This window comes from Paracoccidioides lutzii (assembly GCF_000150705.2).
Source record: "Paracoccidioides lutzii Pb01 unplaced genomic scaffold supercont2.20, whole genome shotgun sequence".
Lineage (NCBI taxonomy): Eukaryota > Fungi > Ascomycota > Eurotiomycetes > Onygenales > Ajellomycetaceae > Paracoccidioides > Paracoccidioides lutzii.
This window is the reverse complement of record NW_015440966.1, coordinates 409600-428178: the sequence shown is the minus strand read 5'-3', so window position 1 is coordinate 428178 and position 18579 is coordinate 409600. Positions and strand designations below refer to the sequence as shown.

Genomic DNA, 18579 nt, shown 5'->3' with positions numbered 1-18579 from the left:
GGATAACATTAATAATGAACGATGTAAAGGACATGAATCCTATGAATAAATCCATGGATATGTATGTTGGTAAAGCCGGGTCAAGCTAGTTCAATATCATTACCCCTTGTCATCATTATAAGGGAATGTAGTCCGTTTCTCATCTCGACTGTTTCAAATTCCCACCAACAGGAGGTTATTCACTTGATTTCCAATCAACCGTTGAACGGTCCGAAAAGGTTCCAAGCTCATGACTCACTAACCATGGTAAGATATCACGAGCTGAATGATAAGATCAATGGATGGACTGGAAGGATGCAGTAATGTACGCGGGGTATACGCGCCGATTGGCACAAATTTGACTTCGCTTGCCGATGGACATCTCACAGATTCACACCCGAGTTTCCAGAACCAAAATCCTTAATCAACCCCGCTGGAATCCAGGTGCGTGTGCATTTCGTAAACTGGAACTGTGGGGTTCCATCACAACCGACGTTAGCTCTGTCCCGCGCTGCGATGCTTGCTGGAAAGGCGCACATGAGCATTTCTTGAAGATAGTACAGACCCAAAAGCCAAGAGGGCAAATTAAATGTTTAGTTATGTCGCATTCATAAGTTCTGGACTCATTCGTATGTTTCCTAGATGCGTGTGTGAGAGGAAATCCTCCAGCCAACGTTGGTATAACTAACGACTCAAAAGAGTAAGGTCAAACCATAATGACGCTGGGGTAACTAAGTAAAGATGCGATGGATAACTATCTCCTGGATGCCCCAGAAGAAGATTATTGTAAGCAGGACTTTATCTCCTTGAATATCACAACTTCATGTCATAAAGATCGAATGATTATGTCGGTAGTGTAGAAGTTGGGGAACAAGGAGACATACCGGTGTTGGTTAGTTATTAGTTAAGTTAGCAGGGTTAGATAACTAACGTTAAACTGTGGTGCTTAATTCAGCCACCGAAACCCCCATGTTTACAATTCCATTTCATACTTTCTGCATTTCCTTTGTACAACAGGACGTGAGCAAGAAACGAGCAGCAAATTACGTCCTATTATTACTATTTATATTTATCACGCTATGCCATGATGTCCAAACAACGTTGGGTTGCATGTCACCGACCAATTGCAGACCATCATCTCTCAGCTCTGCCTGGGAAATGTACGGGCCACCTAATGGTGCTGATGTTACATCTTCCAAGTTCCGCCCCAGTGTCCTAACTCATGGCCCAAGGGGAACTCGATTGGCCCCCCAAGGAATTAGCAGCCGGCCGATCAACTGAACGAGAAGGTGCCAGCGATGATCGAAATGAGCAGGCAGAGTCCCTAGCCAGGGGGAAATAGCATGGTTGATCCGGAGTACATATAACATTGCTGCATCCCCTTCCGATCAGCATGGATTCTCTGTGGACAACTGTGGGTGTGGGGTGTGAAGAACATCCAGTTGTCCTCCTTGAAGAAGACCATCACCACGTCGCCTCCTCTTCGTTCATATTTGTACGGTCCATTCGTTATCTTCCTGAGTCGCTGCGGTGAGAGCTGTCAGTCGCAGAGTGTACTGCTCAATATTCCTTGTCGATAGTCGAGAACACCCTGTCTAGGCATCTCAACATGAAGGTACGGTTGTCAAAAATCGTTGTATTTCCTCCATGAAGGTTTGATTGATGGTCTGGAATGTAATGCACTAACCAAGCAGTGAACGTTATGTAGACGATTACACTCTTTTTACTTGCTGGCATTTGCAATGCGATTGTGTCCCCGCGCAAGCCGTTTCCTCCCGCTGGAGGCGGGAATAAACTTCTGACCTACAACGATACTGTAGTTAAAAGAGCAATTGCTCCTACATCTATCTCTGTGGACTGGATCTCTACCGACGAGGATGGCCAGTATGTGTTCCAGGGATCGGATTCAGCTCTCTTCATCCAGAATATCATAACCCAAACATACGAGACTCTGATTGCTGCTGATAAAGTGCCAGAGGGTGCTTATGGATATTTCGTCAAGCCTGACCTATCCGCAGTTATGTGGGCTACCAACCACACCAAGCAGTATCGGCATTCATATTTCTCAAACTACGTTATTCAGGACGTTAAGACCGGTGAATTAACTCCTTTGGCTGAAGATCAAGCCGGCGATCTGCAGTATGCTACGTGGAGCCCTGTGGGAAACGTGATTGCCTATGTCCGCGGAAGCAACTTGTTTGTCTGGAAGAACGGTACCACAACTCAAATTACTTCAGACGGGAGTGTTGACATCTTAAACGGGGTTCCCGACTGGGTTTACGAAGAAGAAATTTTTGGTAATCGATATGCCCTTTGGTTCTCACCTGACGGAAAGTCTCTTGCTTTCCTTCGATTCGATGAAACTGGAGTTCCAACTTATACCGTTCCATACTATATGAACAACCAGGAGGTGTCTCCACCCTACCCCCGGGAACTCGATATTCGGTATCCTAAGGTATCCGAAGCAAATCCTACAGTCCAATTTCATCTTTTGGATATGGATTCCCTCAAAAGCACTGTCGTTGCTACCGATGCGTTCCCTAAGGATGATCTGATCATTGGTGAAGTTGCATGGGTCACTGAGAACCACGACAAGGTGGTGTTCCGCGCCTTTAACAGAGTCCAGGATCGTTCAAAGATTGTCTTGGTAGATACAACGTCTTCAAAAACTTCAGTCGTCCGTGAGATAGATGGCTCTGATGGGTGGCTGGACAATCTATTGTCCATCACCTACGTTGGCGAGATCCAAAATCCTAAATTTAAACCTGGCAGCTCCTACTATGTAGATATCTCCGATGAGTCGGGATGGGCACATTTGTACTTATTCCCTGTGCAAGGAGGTGAACCAGTTACATTAACCTCCGGGGAATGGGAAGTCACAGCTATTCTTAGCATTGATACCAAGCGCGAACTGATCTACTACCAGTCCACCAAGCATCACCCCACAGAACGGCACCTATATTCCGTTTCCTACAGAACATTCAAAGACAAAGCCCTTGTTGATGACAATGTCGCCGGATACTGGTCCGCATCCTTCTCGTCCAAAGGTGGATATTACATCCTTTCTTACAATGGCCCCGATGTTCCCTACCAAGAGCTATTCTCGGTCGATTCACCTAAACCACTCCGGGTTATCACCAGCAATGAGGCAGTTGTCAACAAGATTAAAGAGTACAATTTGCCAAAGATTAGCTACTTCGACCTCCCCATTAAATCCGGCTACACGCTTTCTGTTATGCAACGCCTTCCAGCGAACTTTAGACCCGGAAAGAAATACCCTGTCCTCTTTATCCCATACGGTGGTCCAGGAGCTCAAGAAGTGAGCAAATCCTGGAAAGCGTTAGACTGGAAAGCCTACATTGCATCAGACCGTGAGTTAGAATACATCACCTACACCGTCGATAACCGCGGCACGGGCTTCAGAGGTCGCAAATTCCGTTCTACAGTCGCGAAGCAGCTCGGCTTCCTCGAAGCCGAGGACCAAGTAACCGCAGCCAGGGAAATCAGCAAGAAAAATTTCGTGGACAATGACCGCATTGGAATCTGGGGCTGGAGCTACGGCGGCTACCTCACATCCAAAGTTCTCGAAACGAACTCCGGCGCCTTCTCCTTCGGTATGATCACTGCGCCCGTCTCTGACTGGCGCCTCTACGACAGCATGTACACTGAACGCTACATGAAGACCTACGAGCTCAACGAGGCTGGCTACAACAGCAGTGCTCTTCGCAGGGCAGCAGGTTTTAATAATGTTGCCGGTGGCTTCCTTGTGCAGCACGGCACGGGTGATGATAATGTGCATTTCCAGCATTCGGCGGCGTTGGTTGATATACTGATGGGCGCTGGGGTGTCACCGCAGAAGATGCAGGTGCAGTGGTTTACGGATTCGGACCATAGCATTCGGTATAATGGAGGAAGCGAGTTTTTGTATAAGCAGCTAACGAAGATGTTGTATGAACAGAAGATTAGGGATGTGAAGAAGGTTGAGAAGCATCAATGGAGTCGGAAGCGGGCTGGAAGCTATAAGTGATGGGACTGATGGGTTGGGCAAGGGCTTTTATGAATGGATCCGTGGAAACGGATACATGTGTGTAAATAATTAAAGAGGGAGTGTTAAAGGGGAACTTCAGGTTCGTTGAATGCGAATGTACTCTGATGTATAGTTCATTATTATATTTTTTATATTTTTTACTCTTATTTCATTTCATTTTTCATTTTTTTTATTTTCATTTTTATTTTTTATTTTTTATTTTTTAATTTTTTGTTTTTTGGACTATCGTGTTTTTCTACATTCAAATACAGTAAAGTCTCATATGGGCATATGAACTTAAAGTAAGCCTGTTTTCAGTTACTAGTTAAACCTGCATACACACATCACAATAGTCATTCCAACAAGGGGGACGTCAAGAAAAGGGCAAAATGGAAATGAAAGATTAAACTGGGCAATGCAACCGCCCCCAAGGGATCTATAGTGGGAAATGAAAGTTCCACCATCGCTCCAAGTAAATACAGCGAAGAATAAGAAGTAGCGTGCCCCCCCAAAACCCAAACCCAAACCCAAAAACAAAAGAAATAAATAAATTAATAAAGAAGATGATAAACTCCGTGCAAGACCGTATCCACCAGTCCATTGATCTGCGTGTTTATGTATATACAACGAATATCGTCCCGTCGGTCTCTTTTAAACCAGAACTACATACTCGCCCCCGCCTTGCTCCCTGCACCCCAAAGCCCCAGCACCCCATCCTCATCCTTTCCCTCAACCGCAAACACATTCCCCCAATACTTTCTCACCCTCTCACAAATCCCCTGCTTCCCTTCCCACGACTTAAACTTCCCTCCCTGCTCACAAGCAACCCACAATATCTCCTCCCAAAACGCGCGCTCAACGTCATATCCAAAGCGTGCGATGGTATCGCGCGCCACGACCCATGCGCGCCCGTCGCTGCCATCAGGTCTATATGTGGGCTTTGTTTCGAAGGTCTCGTCGAAGACAGTTGCGGGGTTGAATTTGGGGAAATTGGCGTGGATGAAAGAGACGCGCGGCGGGTTGATGGGCTTCGCAGGCCTGCTGCTCCCGCCAAGGTTCCCTTTGCTGTTACTTTCGTTATTTTTGTGTGCGAGGGAGATTTGATGATTGCCATATTCGCTTGCAGGGTCAAATTGGACCATTGCGGAGCCTGCAATGAGCGTGCCGTTTGCTTTCTGATGTCCGATTGCTGCGACGGGTGCGCTGGTCGCGTAGAATGGTTCACCAGCTGCAGAGGCGGCTTGCAGGAAGGTTTCCTTGTCGCCTTCACCGGGCGCACCTTGTGAGAGGAGTGCGAAATAATGGGAAGGTCCATAGTAGTTGTAGTATGTGGCGAGGAGTAGAGTAGTTGGGTGTGTCTTCTTGGAGAGAAGTATCTGACCCGTTTCCGACGAGGCTCTCAATCCCATTGGAGGAATCTGTTGTTTGGATATGTTGTAGTATAATGGGGAGACACTGGAGATCCAGAAATCCGGCCAGGTAACCATTCCCGTTAGTTTGAAAGGGGGTGAGTCAAGAAGCTCTTCCGGCTTATGTAGGGGGAAGCAGTCTGCATCTATCCAGACAATTTCTTCAAAGGAGGAGAAAAGCATGGCGAAGATTTTGAGTTGGTAGTGGCCGATTTCGACCTTTGTGTTTTTGTTTCCATTGCTGTTACTGCTCGCTTGGTGTTTTTTGGAATCATTACGGTCCGGGATGGCAGAACCGAGGATATCAGATAGAACAATGCAGCGACCATTTAGTGAGGGGATGACTTCGTCGCAGATGCTGCTTTCGTACTCGTCATGGTCTTTGAGAAACAGTTCGATGGGGAGATTCGAGCCGGTTCGTCGGAGCATCCGTAGCGAAATGATGAAAACAGGTAGATATTTTCCTCCAGCTGTGTATACCGCTCCGCGACTGTTGGGAATAAAGACGGGCTTCAGATCGGGGGAAGACTTGGTCTGCTGCAGGAAGGCCGTATGTGCCTGCTGCATCTTCAGCACGTCCGCCTCTGGCATAGAAACGAGAGACGGTCGCGGGGGAGGTTCATCAGCATTGAATCCAGTGGCTGGGACTGAGCCAGCTCGTTCAGGCGAAGGGCAGTCCGGGCCATTTTTATGAAGGATCGGAAGAAAGGTTTGCCAGAACTTGATCTGGCGGGCTTGTATCGACCGGGCTTCGAAGCCAGACGGCAGCACATATACTTTGGAATACAACGACGACTTGAACAAGTTAAAGGTGAGGAAGACCAGGAGAACAAGGGAAAATGCAAACAGCGCTCTGAGAGGCCTAGCCAACATCGTGTATAAAGTAGCCACTGACGTGAAACCCCATGAATGAATGAGAGACTGGAGTCAGAAACTGGTTGTTGGTGGGGCGAGGCGGGGATAGGCTATCATTGAGCAAGGGCTGGAGGTGGCAGCAAAAGAGCCATGCCGAGGTCACGAGGTGGGGCCTGGACAGGCGATTGTAAGCTCAAGGACAGCCAGTGTTAAGATATTACGATATAACTTGTCTGTATAGACACCGAATGTCTGCATTTTTGATGCGCCAAAATCCTGCGCCGAAGCGGTGATGTTGGATATGCTACTTTCGGTTTAGCGCAACGCCCCTCTTAGTTACCATTCATTTCCCATCGTTCGTCCCGATGAACCGTTCGTTTAAACTCCGTAGTTCATATCCAACAACCAGGAACAAGCTATGGGGGATGCTGCTGTGATTCGAGGAACCGGATGGCATGATATGCTTCTGTTATTCGGTTGCAGGCACGTTGATGCTTAAATTCTCGCGTGGCGGGGAACAAGACATAAACAACCCCCGTTTGCCTCTGGTTGACTCTTATCTGTAATTTGGCTTCACATATCCCCCATCTGTACCTGATTAGACAAGCCGCCTCTAAAAACTCTGCTAAATGTTCTGCCCAGGCTTAATAAGTTAGTCCAGTCGGGAATCGTAACTACAACTAAGTCTGAATCGATTACTTGACTATCCCATGCTGCTTATAACCTCCGCGTTATGGATTCTCAATCTTTGAACTACTGCTGTGCTAGCGGGGCTTTTGCAAGAACTTCGCCCCCTGTGTCGTGCCACTTCATTTAACATCTTACTTTGAGCGGGATACTGCACGTTATCGATCCCAGTTGGCAACTCTCATGGTCAGCAGAGCCCCTGCACCGCCAGAGCCTAACTCGCCGAGGTATGGCGAGGCTGACAAGCTCGCGTAAGGAGCTGGGCGGGTTTCAGCGAACAATCCCCCCCCCAAGTCCTACTCTACGGAATTTGTTCCATCATGGTTTGGCAATACCTCCCAGTGACTGACATTGACACCCAAATATGTATACTACGTGTGCTATATGTGCTATATGTGCAAACTTTCTTCGTTGTTCGGGGATTAGTCTCGGGCTTTCTCCAGTGTTCCCGTTTTGCTGTGGTATCCACCTGGTCACCGCCGTCAGGGTGGTATGCTGCGGAAGCTAAATACAGGCATTAGCAGCAACTGATAAGTGGCAAAGTGATGTGCAGTATAGTTATATATATGTGACGTTCTTCTTGTTGCCAATCCCTTTGCTGTATATGGAGCTATATTCATACCCTTCCCTTGCTGGTTTACGCTATTTAATTAGTCTCCTGTTCTCCTCTCGCATCATACCACCAAAGGGCCGTAAACCTCCTTAACTCGCAACGATGTCGGTGGATTCTAACACCATTGATCCTGACCTCGAGGCAAACAGCGGTGAACATGCCTTTCTTAAGAACCACACTGTCCACTCTTTTGCTTGGAAGGGCGTCTCTGTCAACGTGAAGGACCATGAAACAAAGAAACCCAAGGCCATCCTTGAGAATGTGAACGGTCACGTCAGCCCAGGTTTGTACTGCAAATTAATTGTCTCAATCAATCTGTCTCCTCTAATCTGATTCATAGGAGAATTGATGGTTTTAATGGGCCCTTCGGGCAGCGGGAAAACTACTTTATTAAACGTACTCGCCCATCGCGACTCTGCTCCTGGCGCCGAGATACAAGGAGACATCCTAGTCAACGGACAGAAACTCTCGCTCGAAACTTTTCGATATATCAGTTCTTATGTTGAGCAGGAAGATGTTCTTGTGGGAGCCCTGACGGTAGAAGAGACCCTACACTTTGCCGCTCAGCTGTCCCTCCCCAGGTATGTCAGACATTGCATCCATCTTTCGAGTGGAACCAGTTCTAACCCGTCATGTGAAGCTCAATTACGAAAAAGGAGCGGTTAGAACGTATATCTAGTCTCCTTAACGCCTTCGGAATACAAAAGCAGGCAAAGACCCTGATCGGAACCCCGATTCGCAAAGGCATTAGTGGTGGCCAGAAACGTCGTGTAAGCGTGGCTAGCCAGCTGATTACCTGTCCGAAAATACTGTTTTTGGATGAACCGACCAGTGGTCTGGACTCTACGGCCAGCTTCGAAGTGATGTCTTTTGTGCAGAAACTTGCCAAGAAGAACAATGTAGGTTATGCAAAGAACGCTTGTCTTTGGGCGTTTGGCAGGAAGGGGAAGGCCATGCAAGCCGGTCCTTTTTTTTTCTAGTTTGCTGACAACCATAAAGCTTATTGTAATCGCAAGTGTTCACCAACCGTCCACAGCTACCTTCGAGACCTTTGACAAACTCCTGGTTCTATCTGCAGGCCGGACCTGCTACTTTGGACCCGGCTCGGAAATGAAACACTATCTAGACAAAAGTGGACACACGATGCCCCTACAAATGAACCCGGCAGAATTTATCCTGGATTTGGTTAATATCGACTTCGTATATGATCAAGATTCAGCGGCTTCCCAGCTTGCACAGATTCATATGAATTGGGATAATTCAGAGGAGTCCTTAAGGGTTCAAACCGAGATACAAAAGCTAGCGAATATTACGGAGAAACAACAAATACCCTCTGGATCATTGAGTCATGCGGGAGCCCTTTCGAACGTGATGACTCTGCTCCATAGATCGTTCATCAAGAGTTATCGCGATGTAATCGCATATGGAGTTCGAATAATTATGTATCTCGGTGCGTCGCAAACATTTTCCCTTCCTACAGCACCTTGTGGTTTCCACATATAGCCCTCAATTACTGATCTATTTCTAGGATTGGCGATCTTGGTGGGCACAGTCTGGCTCAGATTGGGCTCAGGTCAAGCAAATATCCAGCCTTTCATCAACTCTATTGTAAGCATATTCACTTCCGTAGCATTTCTATTTGTTGCGCACTCCTCTAAAACAAAAACAACAAACTACAGTTCTTCGCGTCCGCATTCATGTCCTTTATGGCCGTTGCTTACGTTCCCTCATTCCTCGAAGATCGAGCAACCTTCATCAAAGAAAGATCCAATGGCCTATACGGGCCTTTATCATTCGTCATCTCCAACTTCATAATTGGTATCCCATTCCTATGTATGTGACTTTACCTGCCCACTACCATTCAATCAACCCCCAGAGTTCCCACTAACCCCCAACACCACAGTCTTAATCACAATCATCTTCGCCATCGTCTCCTTCTGGCTCGTAAACTACCAAAACACAGCAACTGGCTTCTTCACCTTCGTCATGTGGTTATTCCTTGACCTGCTCGCCGCCGAATCTCTCGTCGTCCTCATTGCCTCTCTCTTCCCCAACTTTGTCATTGCCCTCGCACTCACCGCTTTCACCAATGGCCTCTGGATGTGCGTGGGCGGTTTCATGGTGTCCCCTACCGTTCTCAATGTCTTCTGGCGCTACGTTTTCCACTACATTGATTATCAGGCCTACGTATTTCAAGGCATGATGGTTAATGAGTTTGCGACGAGAACTTTTGAGTGTGGGCCCGGTTGTCAATGTATGTTTGCCAGCGAGCTGGCGTCGGAGTGTAAGATCGCTGGCATAGGGGTGCTACAGTCATTTGGGTATGCGACGGGAAGGACTGGGAAGTGGGTAGGCATTCTGCTCGCTATTACGGCGGTGTACCGGGTTTTCGGATGGGGTGCGCTGGTGTTGAGGAAGAGGTAGGATGGACATGGGTTACAGCCCATGGATGGTGCATCAGTGGGTCAGAGAGCGAGAAAGTCAGCATCCGATCCACATCAACTTAATAACCTGATCTTATCCTTGTATGTATGCATGTTCAGCCCATATGAATTTTGTATCTATTTTAATACCTCTCTTTTGCCGAAATATTATGCATGAATGGTTTCCTATAATGGCAGCCTCATTCGAGAGTCATCCATAGGAATGGAGTTACTACTGATATTATCTGAGCTTTGGTCTTCTTTGAGTCAATGTTCAATGAAGCTGCAGATGAACAAGCCCATAGATTTTCAATACACAGTGTTTATTATGTAGAATATAACAGAAACCTCTCGATTGCTCTCCTACCCGCTGCTATGTCCCAAGGAACGGCCGGTGTGTTGCATGCCGCAGGGCCAAAGAAAATCACCTCCTCAAGCTCAAGCGACCTCCACCACATGCGTGTAACCCCTAAATCACGGCCCCTCTCTTAATAGACAACTATCAATCATGGGTACACACAGGCCCTAGTAGTGAAACAGGAGAAATCCCTAAACTCCTTCCTCAATAATACTCTTCTGATATCACATTTCCCTTTCTAACTGTATTTAAATTTCCTGCCCTGGCGAGCAATCGGTACAGCTCAATTCCATCAAAATAACTACAAAACTCTGTTCTCGCTAATAATCAATTTATATCCTTCGGCTTCTTCGCGAGCCATCAATCCCCATGGTTGTGGATCCGGTGCCCGAGACATGTAGCGTCGAGCATCACTGCCACCGCTGAGTGGCGGGATCCAATGTTTATGACGGATGTAGACCCGTTTTTCATCGGGCTCCAGTGCGGGGCCAAAACCCGAGTCTTAAACATCGCCTCCTGCTTGCTTGTTGTCTTACTCCGGAATGAAAGCTTGAGTTTGAGACTTGGTAACAATCAGATAGTTTCCATATCAATATAAAACTGAATTTTATAATACTGATGTTTTTCTTTTCTCCCTTTTTGGTTAGGTCGTTTTGGCCCTTGGGTTCAGAGGTTTTCTCCTTTCTTTGCAATGGATCCATTCCGTTTCAAATCACGGTGGATCTGTGGGCGGAGATGAATTCCAAATGATGATGTCATCGGTCGGCTGCGAGAAGCCCGTCATGACTGGATTTTCGAATTTTAATTGTTGTGATAACAGGAGCACAAACTAGTGGAAGACAAAAAGTAGGAGAAGAACAAAGAAAAACAGAACAGCAGAAGGGAAGAATCTTTTTCTCTGGCAGGACAAACGTTGTGGCTTCCTGGGTGTAGTTTATGTAGGTCTGTAACCAATCCATTCCTCAAAAGAGCTTGATGATTGGTTTGCTTGTGGAGTTTGATTTGATATTGCATGGCTTGCTGCAGAAGTGCACGTCGTGAGGAGCAGATACCGCTTAATTGGAACCGGGAGATATAGGTATCTCAGCAAAATAACCGAGGAAGTAAGAAGAAAAATATACAGGTCAAATCAAACGGAAATCACTTGAGAGGTGAAACAATTTCTTTTCTCTTCTTTTCTGTTCTTTTTATGTATTTCTTTCAGCCATTACCCCCTATTTCTCATTCCTACTGAGGCCGGAATAATCAGAAACTATACTGGCATGTCAATTAATGATTATTTTTTTCTATGTTTAAAGAAATTCCCTAAATAACAAAAGTGGAAGAATATGAGGAAGAAGAAAACAGAAAAACCAACACCAAAACACTACATAGGGTCCATCCTAATATCACCCAGCCACATATCACTGCTGAGGAGCGAGTTAACATCTGGGCCTGGGTCGGCCAAGGTCTGTGCAGCCGGCAGCACACCGATCTCCAAAACCTCCCTCGCCAGCATCTTGATATGCCACATAACCTGATGCGCCAGCGCCCACGTGCGATCCAGCGCCTTGAGTTCCCCGACAATCAGCGCAATGCGGTCCCGACGCGGTTCGATGGACGTCCCGACATTGACGGAGCAGGCGCACAATTCAACGACCGCGCCAAGGACAAGGCCGCAGATAAAAAAGGGAGTATGTCTAAGGAGAGGGGAACGGATGGAGCCCAGTGCAACCATCCCATTCGCGGCCTCGAGTGCTTTGGCGGCGTGTGTGAGCGTGTGTGATGTTGGTGGGAGATACGTTCCCCGACGGGCACAGGCGATACTGGCGTTGGCAGTTGGTGAGGCCATCAGGCAAGACCTTGGAAGATGGACATATATGGAGGCACAGTGGACGAGCATGTAAGCGCGGAACAGCACCTGGTCCACAGTCCCGTCAATGCATAGGGCATTGGGTCTGTCTTCTGGGGTATGGCGGAACCAGCTACCAATGTTGGCCTCGAGAGACTCTACTTGGTCCCGCACGTTGTCTTCGAGTGTGGCACCCAGAACTATTCCCCTCCTCAATAGGTGAGTTGCTTCAACAGCGTAGCAGAAGGATGAGTATTTGGGTTGGTCTTCGGCAAAGATACGGTTGTAGAATTGAGTTACCGATGGTGGGTCAACGAGAGAGATGCCCGTTGTGTAGCTAACATCTTCGCTGGGAAGTTGAACATCCATTGTCAAATTTCCGATTTTCATGGTACAATGGTCAAAAGCACCGAACATGACATCTGTCATGTAAAGTTCCCACCATGTTCGTCGGAGACTCTCTTCACGGACAAAATTATGGCATGCAAGTGTCTCCACGAATGATTTCCTGTGCATACCCAGTTTAATGGCTAATGTTATCGCAACAGAGAATGAGGAAATTGCCTCCTCGCGGTCATTTCGCGCGTGGAGTACCGTTGCGAAGATAAGGAGAGCTTGAACTTTCTGGTAGGACCATTCCGGATCACTTTCAAGGGCTTTCGCAGCAGCCAGTTTGTATGCATCAGTAGACACTTCAAAAGCAAAATGCGCGCCAACAAATTTCATTGCCGCTTTCAAACAATATGGAAAAGGAGAAATGAAATGTAGTAAATGAGCAGGAGGCAATATGGGATGAGAGTCGTGGAAAAAGGCGTAATAAAAATCAACAAGGTATACATCGCTATCATCGGAGGATGGATCGTCATCCGAAAGAAGGTCGTTGCGACTTAAAATCCCTGGTTCTAAAATTGCTAGTGGTGACTGATCCGACGATGCTGTGGATAAATTGCCCGGAACGATCGAATTGTCCTGAGCTGCCCATTCAGGAGTCTGCACGACATTGTTGAAATCGAAGTTATTTGGCGATTGTGATTTTTGAGTTTGACTGCTGTAAGACTGGACGCCAGAGCTTCGGGGAGAACTCGTCGAAGAGGTCCTCACTCCAATAGTAGGCTTCGGGGTGGACCTGTAGCCACGGCGAGAAGGAGTGTACTCGCAAAACGAGCGAGTTTTACGACACCGGCTACACACCGGGTGTAAGCCGTCACACTTCAAATGCTTCTTCCGACAAGCACGACATGCGAGCGGGATTGGAGATGAGGTTTGCGATGATTTCCTCATTGTACTGTATATGCACTGCAGTTCCGACAAAGAAAATTGAAAACAGGTATAGAAAGATATGTACGTATTATGTGGTAAAAGAGAATGGATCTCACACAATTCAACAACAATATGTCCCTGGAAGGCATATTCTGGCTTTTACCTAGGTAGATGATGTTTTGTAAGCTGTTGAGCTGTTGAGCTGAAGCATTAACCAGGAGATATATAGTGGAATTGTGGCCAAAAATTGGCCTGGGGGGGGGCGAATCCTGCCATTCCCTCGGTATTCCAGGCAGCTTGTTCTCAATCCCAACCATCCTGAAGCTGGCTGGAAATTGTTCAGCCAAAATTCAGTCGCAAAACAATCTACTCTTTAGCTATTGTTCTCTCCGCGCTGATTTCGAAACTCCATTCATGCTCGCGATCATGTGAGAACGATCCAACGTTTCCAATGTTTGGAAATATTCCCAACCATCCATTGGACGATCTGTGGTGCGACTTTGATAGGAGAGCAACAAGCAAACATTAAGTAATTGTGGAAGCGCCATGGGCTCGTCAATTTCGTGTCCGGAAGTTTGGAGGAACATCCAATGTCTCAGACTGCATGCAAGCACTGCTCTTTTTGACCTTGGATGGCCCTTGGTGCAGCACACCGACCTCCGCGCGTCTCTCGTCTCGAGGGTGCGAAAGGCAAATGGCTAACGAAGAGATATCCGATATTTCAGATCATGGATCTTATTTCTGAGGATTTTGGAGTGCTAATGATAATTTCCCCTATGTCCTGCTCTATCCAGAGCATCATTTTGTAGATCAGGGTGGGAGGGACTCTTTAACAACAGAAGGAAATTGGGCTTAAAATGCTCAACCAATCGCGTGTCAGTTGGATTCTTTATCGGCTACCCCATGGCTTCTATCTCATGCTTCAAGGTCTCGAAGGTGCAGGGGGCGATCTCACCAACATTGGTATGAGGAGCGATTTCGCTTCCTGTTTCCATGATAGGCCCTGTGATGTAGACGAGGTCTGGCAGAAACCCGTTTTATCACCCCTTTGCTTTCGTTCCTACGAGTCGCATCAACCTCTCTCAATGCGGATTCTAGATTGCCAACAGCCTTTGATGCAAGTTTGCGATGTATTTTTTTTAAACTTATTCCCAAATGTGAGTGATTGCCAGTCCTATTGTTTGGTTTTAAATTCCTATTATTGTGTGGCCTTGGATTCCTTTTTTGGTCCCGCGATGCTTCTTACTAGAAGTTGGCTGTTCCAATCGAACTATGTTGTTACGATCCTCGATTTAAATATTCCATCCAACCATTACTCGCTTGAATGTTTCAGGCAATCTGAAGTGATTCATCCCAGAGTTACTAACAAGCAGTTAGTCGGAAACGCATTCGCTGGCGTTGCTGTATTGCTGTCTTTTTTTGATTATCTGAGGCCCTCTCCAAGCATTTTAACAATGGGAACCCATGAAAATAAATATGATCCCTCTAAAACAAATGTCCGTAGCTCAACAATCCCCCTCCAAATGGCGTCCATGGATATTCTGCGTCGGAACTGCAACTGCCGACCATCCCGAATAACAAAGATCGAACCACTGAGAGCTTCAGAGCCAGAAGCGAAAGCAGCCTTGGCACCTGCGGATATAAAATAACAACTTTCACTCACCGTTGGACCCGTGGATCGTTTCCCACTTTGCATGAGAAAGTCAACGTTCAATCCAGTCTCCGGCGGAGAGGTTCTTATTTTGTAGGGAAGGGTGTAGAGATCCCCCGACCGATATCCCTAGACAGGATTTGATGGCTATATCCTCTTCCCCGTTTCCATGACGCCTCTTCTGTTGACATCAGTCTAGAGAGAAGCTGACATGGGCCTAAAAGTCTTTCCCAGAATGGGACTCGGGCCATAGACATCCACAATATTCAATCAACGGCTCTCCGGTTTACCTAACTGGATCCAAAGTACGTATATAATGTGAACATGGCAACTGAACGGATAACCAAGAAACAGGTCCAAGGTGAGAAGAGGAGGAAAATCAGCGTGGTCTCAAAAACACTTGAGGCATTGAGGCTTTAAGATGGATGACAGCTGTCACGTAGAGCAAAGTATGAATGTTGGTTAGTTGTTGTGGAGGCGGAGCTGTTTGAATGAGGACCTTGGTATCTCCCGCAGTATGGAACAACTATATACAGAGATGAATCTCCTTCTCCTCTCTCTTATTTGACTCAGCTATCAAATTTCATCATACGATCGCTCATTTCTTCGCTATTCTCCGCCCGGGACGTCCTTCTATATTGTCAAGTTCAACTCACCAGTCCACATCAATCTCATCCCTACAAACTGCTATGACATAGTCAGAAGAGAGCTTCCATCAACACCCTGTGGACAATCACGACCCAGCGCGATGATTCAGAAGGTTTGAAAGATATAAAGACCCGAATAGTTGAGGTATAAGGCCGTTAAATTAGGGTCCGCAAAGTGCCTAAAATTTCCCAGCTGATGCATCGGTCTCAAAGCTCACGCCCCATGCTGAAGCAAACGACAAATGTCAATTTCTCATAATTCAAGAACATCGGCGAAATCGTGCTCGCTCTCCCGAGCTGGCTTGGTTGGCTGAGGATTTGATAAGCATGATCACTGTCATTTGGCGATGTCTGGCGGAAAAAAAAAAAAAAAGAAAAAAGAAATCTTTCAGGACAAAAAGCAACGAGTTCATATGCAGGAGCTGAAATATTTTCTGAAAACTTTCGACTGTCGCGAGCTTGGGACCGGGGGTATTTGGAATTCCCTCCCGTGAAACGGCCCAAACGCTTTAGTGCAACCTCACATTGGACACTTTCACGCATATTTTTAGCTTCGACCTACTTTGATTGACATGAACAGGGAAGAATTGGCGACGTCAACTGGTAGGGATCGACTGAAAATAGGTGTCTGGCAAGAAGTTAACTCCCCCATGAACTGCTTGATAGCTGTTTCTCGTTGCAACACGGAGGTCGTGTGGGGAAAAGAAATACGACTTAGACTGGGAGATATTACCGAAGAAAATGAAGAGCTTACGGTCCCCTTCTTGCCAAATCTTTGTGTGAACCAGCTCTGCGTCAGGTTGACAAATCTATGCTAATTTCACTTGCTAATGGACGCACAGATGAACAATTGCCGAAACCGCAGGAAAGGATCAAGTAACACACATGGAGTTTCTGGGTAGATGTAATAGGCTATTCTGAGATGGATTTTACATCAAGCAGCTATGCAGACGTCATCGGGGTCTTCTCAGCTCCGAGGTAATTGTCATCCTCATTGTCATTTAGACGTTATTCCTTAAGCATGGGAGTGGATGGTGGGGAACTCAAATCCTGCAGGGGTGCGATGAAGGCTTTTGGTTCTGAGAGGCACAACATAATCAACGACACGAATATATATAACAGCCGGCATTGCTCTGCCCTGACTATCGAACTCACTTTTCAGCGTAGCAAGTACAACTAGTTGACTAATTGATTGAACTTCCCACCGTTCACATTCCAAACTCTCTCTACGTTATCCATACCTACCGAATAACCTTCCTCAATACGAGCAATTTTGATAAAACCCTCCAAAATGACCACCGTTAAAGGACACTGCCACTGTGGCCAGACAGAGTTCACTGTTAAGATGGAGTCTCTCAGTCATATTCTCTGGTGCTATTCTTGTCTCCTCCGTTTTTGAATCATTCTCCACCCGGTGTCTAGATATCCGGTACATTAAGCTAACTAACTGAACACTCTCTATTATTCAGCCACTGCGATGCTTGCAAAGTGATTAACGGCAGTGATTATACCCTAAACCAGATTGTCCCCAAGGAGAATTTTGAACTCACAAAGGGCAACTTGGGCTCATATACATATGCCGGCGATTCGGGTATGTCCCTCTCATTCCTACCCAACCATGTCTATATTCCCCTTGCCACACACATACATTCCGTCCCGCCCTTGCCCCCTCCCCCCCACCCCTTACCCCTATTAAATATTCTTCCCTCTTGGATATACAATGCAGATACACAAACCATAAGATTTTAACCTGCTCATCAACGCATCATACACAGGAAACCCCGTACACTGCTTCTTCTGCCCCAATTGCACAACCCACATCTACCATCACCAGACCGTTGCCGGACCTAAATACGTCATCCGAACCGCCTCATTGGAAGGTGCCAAGGAGTGGCAAGTGGCTGCAGAGATCTATGCGATGAATAACATCAAATGGCAACCTACTATTGCTGAGGCTGATCATGTCTTCCAGCTGACTCCGCCATCGTAAACTACGAATCTGGCCCGAGTTGATATTCAAGGTGTGGCAAAAGGAGACGGAAAGGAGGCCGGGAGAGGTGCATGGGAATTTAATGTTATGAAATTAGGAAATATGGTGAACTTTTCATTTTTGAATCTTCTTTTTCTTCCCTAAACAGTTTGCAATGCATGAGAATGGTCTCAAGTTGACCACAAAATGAACAGAGAATGGGTGGGGTATTTCATGAATTTCTCTCTGCAACTCTGCTGCCCCGTCTGCATGTAATGATACAACAATTGTCTGAAATCTAATTGAGAAGAACATTTCAACACAGGGAGAGTTGATATCATCCCACAAAAGTATCTCTAAACATCTTATATAGGTGAACGAAAGACCCCACAAATATCTCAATCATCCCCAAGCGGTAGCCGGCATATTGTAGTATTCAAACTCCTGCTTCAAAAAATACCCCAGGGGGCATTCGGCATCAAACGAACATCGACCACTTCCCTCTCCTCAAAACATAGACCAATAGATCCCGTTATTCCCCTTTTCTTCCCCAAAAACCAAACCCCTCTATCCCGAACTAACAGGCGGAATAATCGCCACCTCCTCCCCAGGGCCTATTATCCGAACATCTCTAGCATCCTTCCTTTCCTTGCCATCCACATTTACCACATCAGCATCAACATCGACATATTCTAACCCAACACTAACCGCACAGCTAACCAGCACTTTCTCTTTAATACCCGGGTATCGTGACTCGAGGAGATCGAAGAGTTTGGAGAGTGGGAGGGGGGCGGGAAGGGTTTCTGTTTGCTTTTTTGTGTACGAGGAGGCCGTGGCGAAGTAGTGGATTTGGAAGGTTGGGGGAGTCAT

General features: G+C 46.6%; 8 protein-coding genes across 8 annotated transcripts; 5 read left to right on the top strand and 3 right to left on the bottom strand.

Moving 5' to 3' along the window:
- Nucleotides 1-1066: 1066 nt before the first annotated feature.
- Nucleotides 1067-1321, top strand: PAAG_12283 (hypothetical protein; the record flags this gene model as incomplete). The annotated part of the gene is made up of 2 exons (XM_015847795.1): nucleotides 1067-1139; nucleotides 1212-1321. The coding sequence occupies 2 exons, from the start codon at nucleotides 1067-1069 to the stop codon at nucleotides 1319-1321; spliced, it is 183 nt and encodes a 60-aa protein (XP_015702591.1).
- Nucleotides 1322-1372: 51 nt separating this feature from the next.
- Nucleotides 1373-4006, top strand: PAAG_06844 (dipeptidyl peptidase; the record flags this gene model as incomplete). The annotated part of the gene is made up of 3 exons (XM_015846034.1): nucleotides 1373-1509; nucleotides 1579-1594; nucleotides 1688-4006. The coding sequence occupies 3 exons, from the start codon at nucleotides 1373-1375 to the stop codon at nucleotides 4004-4006; spliced, it is 2472 nt and encodes an 823-aa protein (XP_015700469.1).
- A 662-nt stretch (nucleotides 4007-4668) lies between these two features.
- PAAG_06843 (hypothetical protein) lies at nucleotides 4669-6288 on the bottom strand (the record flags this gene model as incomplete). The annotated part of the gene is made up of 1 exon (XM_002791251.1): nucleotides 4669-6288. The coding sequence occupies one exon, from the start codon at nucleotides 6286-6288 to the stop codon at nucleotides 4669-4671; it is 1620 nt and encodes a 539-aa protein (XP_002791297.1).
- Nucleotides 6289-7672: 1384 nt separating this feature from the next.
- PAAG_06842 (ATP-binding cassette sub-family G member 4) lies at nucleotides 7673-9994 on the top strand (the record flags this gene model as incomplete). Its single annotated transcript, XM_015846033.1, has 7 exons — nucleotides 7673-7853; nucleotides 7911-8151; nucleotides 8211-8469; nucleotides 8570-9020; nucleotides 9099-9178; nucleotides 9250-9403; nucleotides 9474-9994. 7 exons carry the CDS (start codon nucleotides 7673-7675, stop codon nucleotides 9992-9994), a joined length of 1887 nt encoding a protein of 628 aa, XP_015700468.1.
- Nucleotides 9995-11717: 1723 nt separating this feature from the next.
- On the bottom strand, nucleotides 11718-13463 carry PAAG_06840 (hypothetical protein; the record flags this gene model as incomplete). Its single annotated transcript, XM_002791248.1, has 1 exon — nucleotides 11718-13463. The coding sequence occupies one exon, from the start codon at nucleotides 13461-13463 to the stop codon at nucleotides 11718-11720; it is 1746 nt and encodes a 581-aa protein (XP_002791294.1).
- An 836-nt stretch (nucleotides 13464-14299) lies between these two features.
- PAAG_06839 (hypothetical protein) lies at nucleotides 14300-15237 on the top strand (the record flags this gene model as incomplete). Its single annotated transcript, XM_015846032.1, has 2 exons — nucleotides 14300-14572; nucleotides 14947-15237. 2 exons carry the CDS (start codon nucleotides 14300-14302, stop codon nucleotides 15235-15237), a joined length of 564 nt encoding a protein of 187 aa, XP_015700467.1.
- Nucleotides 15238-17031: 1794 nt separating this feature from the next.
- Nucleotides 17032-17730, top strand: PAAG_06838 (hypothetical protein; the record flags this gene model as incomplete). The annotated part of the gene is made up of 3 exons (XM_002791246.2): nucleotides 17032-17111; nucleotides 17210-17331; nucleotides 17516-17730. 3 exons carry the CDS (start codon nucleotides 17032-17034, stop codon nucleotides 17728-17730), a joined length of 417 nt encoding a protein of 138 aa, XP_002791292.1.
- A 546-nt stretch (nucleotides 17731-18276) lies between these two features.
- PAAG_06837 (molybdopterin synthase small subunit CnxG) lies at nucleotides 18277-18579 on the bottom strand (the record flags this gene model as incomplete). Its single annotated transcript, XM_002791245.2, has 1 exon — nucleotides 18277-18579. The coding sequence occupies one exon, from the start codon at nucleotides 18577-18579 to the stop codon at nucleotides 18277-18279; it is 303 nt and encodes a 100-aa protein (XP_002791291.1).